This window comes from Ailuropoda melanoleuca, chromosome 4, assembly GCF_002007445.2.
Source record: "Ailuropoda melanoleuca isolate Jingjing chromosome 4, ASM200744v2, whole genome shotgun sequence".
Taxonomy (NCBI): domain Eukaryota; kingdom Metazoa; phylum Chordata; class Mammalia; order Carnivora; family Ursidae; genus Ailuropoda; species Ailuropoda melanoleuca.
Genome location: NC_048221.1, coordinates 82,504,102 through 82,515,196, shown reverse-complemented (window position 1 = coordinate 82,515,196; position 11,095 = coordinate 82,504,102). Strand labels below are relative to the sequence as shown.

The window sequence follows — 11,095 nt, the reverse complement described above, 5'->3', positions numbered from 1 at the left end:
TATGCACAAAATAATACATTATTCTGTATGCTGAGGGCATACAGGAAATCCTGTAGAACAGGCCAATAGGGGACAGATGGATTACAGTGAAGAAGGGGAGTGGAGGCAGGTTCAGGGTAAAGAGATACTACAACATCCAGACTGTACAAACAATTTTATGCTGGAAGAAATGCAATCTCAAAGTTGCAGCAGTCCCATTTTATGCGGGAAGAAATGCAACTGCACATAAATTCTATCAGTCTTTCAATAAAATCAAACAAAATTACCAAAAGGGTTCTTGGGACAATCAAGGCTGGAATGAACTTGTTCAGTTAGATCTATGAACCTGAGAACAGTCTTCCCTGTGCCCTGTTGGGGCCAATGCTGCCTCCTGCCGAGCCACATCTACTCTGTCTGGGCCTGAGTCCAGGTGCCCCGAGTAGCACCGGACGTTAATTTCACTCCGGGGCGTCTTCGAGGCTTTTTCCCGCCAAAGACCAGGTTTCCGCCCCTCCGAGCCCCGGCGCAGGAAGGACTGCGCATGTGCGGGGCCCGGCCAGCAGATAAACCCCCTGCGGCTCCACGGACTGCGAACCATGGCGGAGATGGAAGCGAGCCTGTTGCGCCAGTGCCCGCTGCTTCTGCCTCAGAACCGGGCGAAAACCGTGTACGAAGGATTCATTTCGGTTCAGGTACCCGCCCGCTTGTTGCTCGATTGCTAGGAGGGCCTCCTTCTCGCGGCGCAGCTCCGCCCCTGGAAGTCAGTTACGGGAGCGGTTAGGGGCCCTTAACCGTGTGGGGATTGAGAGGGGAGGCGCATAACGGCTTCTCGGAGAGTAGAGGTTTGAGGACTTCTGCGGTTGTTGGCAACCTGCCACTCGCTACCGCGTCCCTGCCTGGGCCAGGGTCGCAGCCAGGGACGCCGCGGAAGGAGCTCCGCGCGGGACGCGAGCTGGGGGCGGGGCGGAGGGCCACGCCCCCTCGCGCCCGCTTCCTGAGCTCCGCCTCCCTTTTAATTCAGCGTCTGTCCCACCTTTAACTGTTTTGTAGGTTTATTTTGCAAATTTTTACCTCATTTCTAACACCCCCCTCTCCAGGCTCCATGAAGGTTGGTGGCCGGCCGTTCACCAGGGAATCCGTGCAAATTATATTCGTTTTTCCTGTAAAAATATATTTTGGAGGAAAATCTCCTTTTGGCTCTCATCTAAGTCGTGTGTACCTGAGCACATCCATAGGGATATTTTGTACGGAGGAGTCTTGTCAGCAGAATTAATTACCTTTCCTGAGTCCAGGCGGCTTCTCTGGTGGAGTTTATTACACATAGTAACACACGTGTACAGGGTTGAAGTTTACAAAGTGCTTTCCAAGTACGTTATCTCACTAATCCTCGGTTCTGTGAGGCAGAATTAAAAGAAATCATTCTCAGTCTTCATAGTTGAGTAAATCAGGGCATGGGAAAGTGGACAGGTTAAGTTACTTGTCCATGATCGCCAGAGCCCCTGAAAGCGAGGCTAACAGATTCCACTCCTGCATTTTGCTCCTCTCTCTACATTGCACCAAGATACCCTAGGTTAGAATTTTGAGTATTGATTTTTGCTCCCAGACCTTTATACTCAACATCGTGCTACCTCTCTCACCAGCACAATACGGGTTGTTTTTTGTTTTTGTTTTTTGTTTTTTTGTTTTTTTTTGTCTTTTAAAATTAACATTTTGCTTGAGGAAAAGCTGGTGAAACTACACACAAATTAACCACCCGCAGCTTGTGATATGGGTCATGAATAGGTTGGATTACCAGCAGTATCTTTTAGCTATAAAATATAACACGTGACTGACTAACCTGGGGATTTGATTTGCTGTGTGAAGTAAGAAATTTTGGAAGAGGAAAGAAACAAAGTGGTCATTTTTAAACAACTTAACATTGAAACAGAACTGTATTTTCTGGAAAAATATGTATGAATCTTTTATAGACATGCACATTTTCAGTTATTTGAACTCAGTTATATAGAAACACAAATTATGTAATTTTGTCATAATAAATTTAATATTTAGTAATTAACCAGATAATTTGAAGAAAATATGGTGATGAGTAAAAATTTCTATTCTTAGAATTATTTTTATTTTCTGAAAGGAAAATGAGTAATTGCATTGCTCTACCTTACCTTGATTAACACTCACTCCATTCAACAATCCTCATCAAAGCATTGTCAGCATTAAGAGAGTGGGATGGAGGTAAAATTTAACTCTTAATTATAGTGATTAAGAGAATACTTTCAACTTTCAGAAATATTTAAGTGTTTGAGTATTGGGTGTTTGAAAGCTTGATACTTAACTTTAAAGAGAAGCCTGTTTCTTGCTTTTTTTTTTTTTTTTTTAAGTATAACTGCCCACAACATGTTTCAGGTGTACAACATAATGATTTGATATGTGTTTATTTCGTGAAATGATCACGGTAAGTAGTTGTTCATTGGATTCATCATATGTAGCTATAGAATGTTTTTCTTATGAGAATTTTTTTTTTCTAAGATTTATTTATTTGAGAGAGCACGTGGGTGCAAATGCAGGGAGGAGCAGGACAGGAGAGCAAGAATCCTCAAGCAGACTCCCTGCTGAGTGTCAAGCTGGGCTAGATAGAGCCTGATCCCAGAACCTTGAGATCCTGACCTGAGCCAAAATCTAGAGTAGGCCACCTAACCGACTGAGCCACCCATGTGCCCTCCTTATGAAGAGAACTTTTAAGATAAGTCTCTTAGCATCTTTCAGATGGGCAATACAGTATTAACTATAGTTGCCATGTGGTACTTTACCTCCCTGTAACTTATTTGTGACTGGGCGTTTGTGCCTTCAAAAGCACAAACTTCACCTGTTTTACCCTCTACCCCACCAGCACACACACTTTTTGAGGATAGGGGCCATATCCTAGGAATTACCATATGTTTTGAAGTTTACTCAAACCTATAGTAATCTCTCAAAAATACTGAGTGAATTATCAAATTTACTTACTAAATGAAATTTTACCCACCCCTCAGAATATTAAGTGTAGAACTAACCAGAATGCACTGTGATTAAGGAAAGGTTTTAGAGGGTACATATGGATTTATTCATTTTTCTTTAAATTCACTGTGACCATCCCAGAAAGTAGAGGCTCAGTTTCATTATCATTTCTGGAGTAAAGGTAATCCACTTTTTCTTTCCCGAATTGGAAATATCAGTCTTGAATTATATAGATGAAAACATGATTCATTTTCAGACAACGTTTAGAAAAATTAAAGAGATATTAAGTTACATTTTTATCAGAAGCCATGTTATACCTAATTCTAGGCATTTTAAGGAAAGTGGTTAGTCTTACATGTGCCTATCTGCTAAAGCCTCTTAGAAAACGTGTACATCAGAATTGAGATTAGATGAAATTTTCACGTGACCCTTGCTGTAGCTACAATTCTGATTTCTTAACCTAAACACATTATTTAACATTGTTTTGTTTGATGAGAGCTGGTTTTCTTTAAAAATGTTTGTCTTGTATATAATTTCAGATTTACAGAAAATAACAAGTATGTATGAAGATTACCCAGATTCACCTTTTTACTTTTGTCCCATTTGATTTTATTCTGCATATATATATATATATGTGGGTGGAGATATATACATATATGTACAATATATATATATATACATATATATGTACACACATACACACACACACGCATTTTTCTGAACAGTTTGAGATTAGGTTGCAGACATAGAGCCTCTCTATTCTTAAGTACTTCAGCATATATTTCATGAGAACAAGGACACACTCCTATATATCCACAGTACAGTTAACCAAAATCAGGAAATTTAATCATGTTATAATGCCATTATCTGGAGGCCAAATTCAGATTTCATTAATGTTGCAATTACATATTTTGTACCCCTTTCCAGCCTCCTGTCATCTGACATTATATTTAGTTGGAAGGTATCACATTGCATTTAGTTGTCCTATCTCTTTAATCTGGAATAGTTCCTTAGGCTCTTTGCTTTTTATGAACTTGACATTTTTTAAGAATGTGGTTTGGATATTAGGAACAATGTCCCTCAGTTTGGGTTTGACTGATACTTCCTCATCATTAAATTCAGAGATTATGTAATTTCGATGGATAATGCAGAAAGAATGTTGTGTCCTTTTAGGGCACATGAGGTCAGTACACATTGATGTTACCTCTGATCACCTCTTTAAGATGGCATGTGCCAGATTTTCCATTTGTAATTCATAAGTACTTTTAGAGAGCTACTCTGAGACATCAAACTTTCAGGAATACAAACCAGTTTTAGCATCTTGATTGAGCCAGTTAATACTGCGGTGGTTGCCAAATGATGATTTTTCTAACTCCATTATTTCTTCTTTATTTATTGTCATTTTATTGTAAGGAGTAACCCTCTCTTTTTCCCCACTTGTATCAGAAGGGAATCATAGGTTTTAAAAATAATTTAATGGAGATTGTAAGCATTACTTTCCTTATTTATTTTGATGCTTAAATTCTCCCAGATTTGGTTGTGAGAGCACATTTTTATTGATACACGTTTTTAAGGCTCTGCATTTTCTCCTTACCACTATTTTTAAAGTATGCTGTATATGCTGACATGTGGTGTTTTGTCATAATCATTTTTTAGTACTTACATAATTTTACTTTGTAGGTCCCTTTCACTCATGAGTTACTTAATAGAGGTCGTAAATTTTTTCTCATGAAAGTCTTTTTTGATTATTAATTTTGTTATTTCTAGTTTTGTGATTAGATAATACTGTTTCTAAAAATTATAGTCTGTGAAACTTACTGATTCTGTGTGTGTGTGTGTGTGTGTGTGTGTGTGTGTGAGAGAGAGAGAGAGAGAGAGAGATAGAAAATGATCCCTGTGATTTAAAGAAGATATTTTCTCGGGGCGCCTGGGTGGCACAGCGGTTAAGCGTCTGCCTTTGGCTCAGGGCGTGATCCCAGCGTTCTGGGATTGAGCCCCACATCAGGCTCTTCTGCTATGAGCCTGCTTCTTCCTCTCCCACTCCCCCTGCTTGTGTTCCCTCTCTCGCTGGCTGTCTCTATCTCTGTAGAATAAATAAATAAAATCTTAAAAAAAAAAAAAAAAGAAGATATTTTCTCAATTGGGTTTATCCTTTTCTTTTGAGTGAGCTTGGCAGTTTGTTTCCTTCAAGGAATTTGTTCATTCCATCTAGATTTTTGAATTCATTGGCTTAAATATTACTTCATAATATTCTCTTATCCTTTAAATGAATTTATTTAGGATCTGTAATGATGTTCACTATATTGGTTATCTTTTGCTGCATAACTACCTCTTCCAAGTCTTTGTGACTTAGAACAACAAACATTTATTATCTCACCTTTGCTATAGATCAGGAGTTTGAAAGCTATTTAGGTTGATGGATCTGGATCAGTGTTTCTCATGAACTTGTAATGAAGATGTTAGTTAGTATGCCAGTTCTCTAAAGGCTTGAGTAGAGCTGATAGATTTGCTTCCAGGATAGCTCATTCACATGCCTATTGGATGGAGCCCTCTGTTTTCTACTTCTCTTGACTTGGAGGCCTCAGTTCCTTACTGAATAGACCTCCATAGGGTCCTCACAACATGGCTTCCCTGAGTGATAAAACAGATCAAACATAAAGCTAGCTGCACAGTACCTTTGGAGAAAAGGTACTAGTCTCTGAAGTTACACATATTTACTTCTGCTTTATTCTGTTTTTTTATAGCAAGTCTCAAATCTAGTCCATATTCAAAAGGAGAGAAATGAGGCACCAACTCTTAAAGGTAGAAATATCAAAGAAATTATGGACATATTTTATAGATAACCTCTTGTTCCCATTCCTGATGGTATTTTGTGTCTGTTTTTCCTGGTGCAACTGTATAGAGGAATATACATTTTATTGATCTCTTCAAAGAACCTACTTTTGATTTTATTGATTTTTCTTATTTTTCTATGTCTCTCTCTGCTTTCTGTGTGTGTGTGTATGTGTGTGTTTTCTGATCTTAAATTTCCTCGTTTTTTCAGGTGGAAGATCAGCTCATTGATAATGAGAAGTTTCTTGTTTTATAATATAGATGGTTAGTGCTGTAAATTTTTCTTCAGACACTACTTTGGCTCTATCACACATATTTTGGTATGTTACATTTTCTTTTCTTTTTTTTTTTTCCCAGTTCAAAATACTTGTTAATTTCTTTTTGACCCATGGGTTACTTAGAACAACAATATATCTTTCTAAATATTCTAGTATTTTCCAGATATCTTTTTGATACTGATTTATAATTTAGTTTCATATTGGTTACAGCATAATTCGTAAGATTTAAATTCTATTAAATATATTGGCACTGAGTTTATGGCATAGAATATGGCCTGTCTTGGTAAATGTTATGTCTGTATTTGAAAAGAATGTGCATTCTGCGGCTGTTGGGTGATTGTTCTATAATGTCAAGTCAAGTTGGTTCATAATGCTATTTGAGTTTTTTATATGCTCACTGATTTTCTGTCTACTTGCTTTATTAATGCAAGGGGGTATTGAAAATCCCCAACTATAATTATTGTTCAATTTCTACTTTCATTTCTGTCAAATTTTTCTTCATATATTTTGAAGTTCTTTTGTTAGGTATATAAACCTTTAGGATTGTTGAGCGCTCTTGAACTGATTTTTTTTTTTTTTAAATGATTGTGAAATGACCCTTTTTATCTCTGGTAATCTTGGTTGTAGAATCTCTATTTTCTGATATTAGTATAGTGACTCTAGCTTTTTTTCTTGATTAGTGTTGGCATGGCTTACTCATTTTCCATTCTTTATTTTATACCTATTTGTGTCTTTATATTTAAGGGGGATTTCTTCTGGATCTTGATTTTCTTTTTCTTTTTTTTTTTTTAAATCTAACAATCACTGCTTTTTACTTGGAGGTGTTTAGACCATTTACATTTAATGTGTTGACTGATATGGTTGGGTTTAAAGGTAATATCTTGCTGCTTGTTTTCTATTTGTCCTGTGTTTGTTTCTTTTTTTTTAATCTTTTTCCAATTTTTCTGCATTTTCATTATATATTATACAGTATAATTGCATTTTATTTCCTCTATCAGCTTGTTAGCTATTTTTCCCCTTAATCAGTTGCTTTAGGGTTTATAGTATGCATCTTAAGCTTGTCATGTTTACCTCAAAGTAATATTAGGATTATATTTTATATGCACTATTGGTTTATCAGCTATATCACTTTGTCTCTTTTTTAGTGTTTGTTTTAGGGTTTACAATATGCAAATGTAATTTACCACAATCCATTTTCAAGTATACCACTCACAGTATAAGACAGTATATGTACTGTTTCCTATCCCCTGGCTTTTGTGCTATTGCTGACATATATTTTATTTCTATTTATCTTGTAACCCTCCCAATACACTTTTATTTTCTTTTAAACAATTATCTTCCTTTATTAAGAGATTTTTATTTTTTAAGGACAGTTTTATAGTGGTTTCATTTCTGGTTTTCTATCCTGTTCCACTGATTTATGTTATTGGTTATTGGTTTTTGAGAGGAACATTGCAGGGTTTAAGTACCATTTCATTACATGATATAAAAGGAGCAAACTATCAGTGATTTACCACTGTTGATGTTGACGTTGGCTAAAGTAGTGTTTGTCAGGTTTCTCTACTGCAGAGTTAACTCTTCTTCCCTTTCCATACTTACTCTTTGGAAGGAAATCTCCATGAGTTGCTCCCACCTAAGGAGTGAGGGGTTATGCTCCCCCTCTTTTAATGTAGAATATATAATTTACCTGGAATTCTTCTGTAAGGAAGGTTAGTTTAACTCCCTTATTTAAGTTTTTAAATTTAATTCCAATATAGATAATATACAATGTTCTAGTAGTTTCAGGTGTACAATATAGTAATTCAGCAATTCTATACATTACTCAGTTCTCATCATGATAACTGTACTCTTTAATCCCCATCACTATTTCATCCATCCCTCCTCCCCCCACCACTTCCCCTCTGGTAACCATCAGTTCTCCATAGTTAAGAGTCTGTTTCTTGGTTTGTCTCTATTTTTTTTTCTTTGCTCATTTGTTTTAATTTCTTGAATTCCATATGTGAGTGAAATCATTGGTATTTGTCTTTCTTAAAGGACTTAGTTCACTTAGCATTGTACTCACTAGTTCCATTCAGGTTGCTAGAGATGCCAAGATTTCATTCTTTTTTATGGCTATGTAATATTCCATTGTATATATGTACCATTTTTATCCATTCATCTGTCAGTGGACACTTGAGCTGCTTCTGAAATTTGGCTGTTATAAATAATGCTATAATAAACATAAGGGTGCATGTATCCTTTTGAATTAGTGTTTTTGTAATTTTTAGGTATATACTTAGTAGTGTAATTACTGGATCATAAGGTAGTTCTATTTTAAACTTTTTGAGGAACCTCCATAGTGTCTTCCAGAATGGTTGCGCCAGTTTGCATTTCCACCAGCAGTGGAAGGAGTGTTCCTTTTTCTCCACATCCTCGCCAAAACTTGTTGTTTCTTGTGTTGTTGATTATAGCCACTCTGAAAGGTATGAAGTGATAATCTCTTGTAGTTTTGGTTTGTAGTTCCCTGATGATTAGTGATGTTGAGTGTCTATCTTTTCATGTGTCTTAGCCATCTGTATGTCTTGAAGAAATGTTTGTTCGTGTCTTCTGCCCATTTTCTAATTGGATTATTTGGGTTGTTTTTTTTTTAATGTGTATTCAGTCATATAAGTTCTTTATGTTTTGGATACTAATCCTTTATCAGGTATGTCATTTGCAAATATCTTCTCTCATTTAGTAGATTGCCTTTTAGTTCTGTTGATTGCTTCCTTTGCTGTGCACAGTCTTTATTTTGATGTAGTCCCAACAGTTTATTTTTGTTTCCCTTGACTCAGGAGACCTATTTAGAACAACGTTGCTGTGGGTGATGTCAGAGAAATTACTGTCTGTGTTCTCTTCTAGGATTTTATGGTTTCATTTCACATTTAGGTCTTTAATACACTTTGAGTTTATTTTTGTGTATGGAAGTAGTCCAGTTTTGTTCTTTTTCATGTAGCTGTCCAGTTTCCCCAGTACCATTTGTTGAAGAGACTGTCTTTTTTCCTATTGAATATTCTATATATAGACATTTTAACAATATCTGTTCTTCCAGTTGTTGAGGATGGAATGTCTTTTTCTTTTTATTCCCTGGTCTTCAATTTCTTTCATTATTACATAGTTTTCAGAATATTAGGTCTTTCCCTTCTCTGGTTAGTTTATTCCTTAACTTCCTCATTTATTAAATCAATCATTTATATCAGTATGGACTCATAGATATTTATCGTATACTTTGGGTTGTAATCCAGTACTTATTTATTTGTTCAAACTGTCCAGTTTTGGCACTGTTATCCTTTTAAAGACATTTTAGAAAATAAGGAAAAAGGACTTTTGTATTTACCTGCATATTTACTGTTTCTGATACTTTTTGTTGTATATCTAGATTTCTCTTCTGTTTCATTTACTTTCTCCCTCAAGTTATTCCTCTAACATTTCTTGTAGTGCATGTCTTGTACTGATAAATTTTTTCAGTGATTTTATGTCTGACATATTTACCTTTTGAAAGATACACTAGGTATAAAACTCTAGATTAATTTTTTTCTTTTCATACTTTACAGATGTTGCTTAATTCTCTTGCATTATTTCCTATGAGAAAACTGTTTCTTTTTTTTTGTTCCTCTGTAAGTGGTGTGTTGTTTTTCTTTGACTGCTTTTAAGATTTTTCTTTTTATCATTGGTTTTTGTCAATTATATTATAATGTACCTTGGTGTAGTTTTCTTCATGATTTTCCTCCATCGGGTTTGTGGAGCTTTTTGGATTTGTGGTATATATTTTTGTTTAATTTGGGAAAAACGTCAGCCATTATTTCTTCAAAATTTTTTTTGTTCCTTCTTCTCCTTCTTTTGTTTTGGGTACTCAAAATACATGTATAGTAGGCCATTTAAAAATTGTTCCATAATTCACTAATGCTTCTGTTCTTTTTCATTGTTTGTTTCAGTGTCTTTCTCTGTTTTTATTTTGAATGTTCTGTGCCTTCAGGTACCCTAATATCTTCTTTTGCAAGACTTAATCTGCTGTTAATACTCTCTAGCATCTCACACGTATTTTTCATCTTTCATTTGGGTCTGTCTTTATCTTTCATGTTCTATTTAGCATACTCATGCTTTTCTCTACCTTCTTGAACATATGTAGTTATCACTGTTGAAATTTTTAAAGCAATTCTATCATCTGCCATTTTTGTATTTCTCTTGATTTTTTTTTCTTCCCCTCTTCTTTATGAATCTTATTTTCCTGTTTCTTTGCATGCCTGAGATATTTTGATCGGATGCCAGATACTGTGCATTCCAATTATTGTGTGCTAGATAATTTTATTCTCTTAAATATTCTTGATTTATTCTAAGCTGTAGTTAAATTATTTGGAAACAGTTTAAGCTTTTCATAGTTTGCTTCTAAGCTTTGTTAGGCAGAATCAAAACAGATTTTAGCCTAGATTAAGTTGGCTCTACCACTTAGGCAGTATTCTTCAGAGTATTCTCTGTTGTTTTTTTTTTTCTTAAGATTTTATTCATTTATTTGACAGAGAACATGAGTGCACAAGCAGGGAGAGCTGCAGAGGGAGAGGAGAAGCAGGCTGCCCACTGAGCAAGGAGCCCCCGATGTGGGGCTCGATCCAGGGCCCTGAGATCATGACCCTAGCTGAAAGCAGATTGTTAATTGACTGAGCCACGCAGGTGCTCCCAGAGTATTCTCTTTAATGATAACTTTCATAGTACAAGGTTTTCTACTCTTTCTGAGAGGAAAGATGACTACTCCCAGCCTTGTGTGAGCTCTGAGATTGTTTTTCATGTTCCATTCTCATGATTCCCCAGCTTTGGGTGGTTTTCTCACATACATGCAGCAATCATACTTAGCTGATGACACTTCCACGGCAATACACTGATCTTGTCTAGGTTTATTCTCTGGACAGTTGTCTCTTCTTCATATATGGTCTTCTTCTTTGGTGCTGTACATTGTGAATTATACATGTCTTTGCCTCCCCCAACTCACGCCCTTGTCTCAA

At 36.0% G+C, this 11,095-nt stretch overlaps 1 protein-coding gene across 6 annotated transcripts in view; it reads left to right on the top strand.

The window, feature by feature from the left end:
- The first annotated feature begins 514 nt into the window (after positions 1–514).
- FANCL (FA complementation group L) overlaps positions 515–11,095 on the top strand; it is a 91,729-nt gene continuing 81,148 nt past the window's right edge. For 2 of the 6 annotated variants that reach the window (XM_019796857.2, XM_034659171.1), the window contains exons 1-2: positions 538–671; positions 6,014–6,122. Coding sequence is in view for 3 of the 6 variants with exons in the window: in XM_034659169.1 (XP_034515060.1) it covers positions 576–671 (96 nt within the window). In the remaining 3 variants the exon portion in view is untranslated. Of the gene's footprint in view, positions 672–2,379; positions 2,429–6,013; positions 6,123–11,095 lie in introns of all 6 variants that reach the window. The other 4 variants (XM_034659169.1, XM_011221545.3, XM_034659168.1 and 1 more) reach the window with 3 other exon arrangements.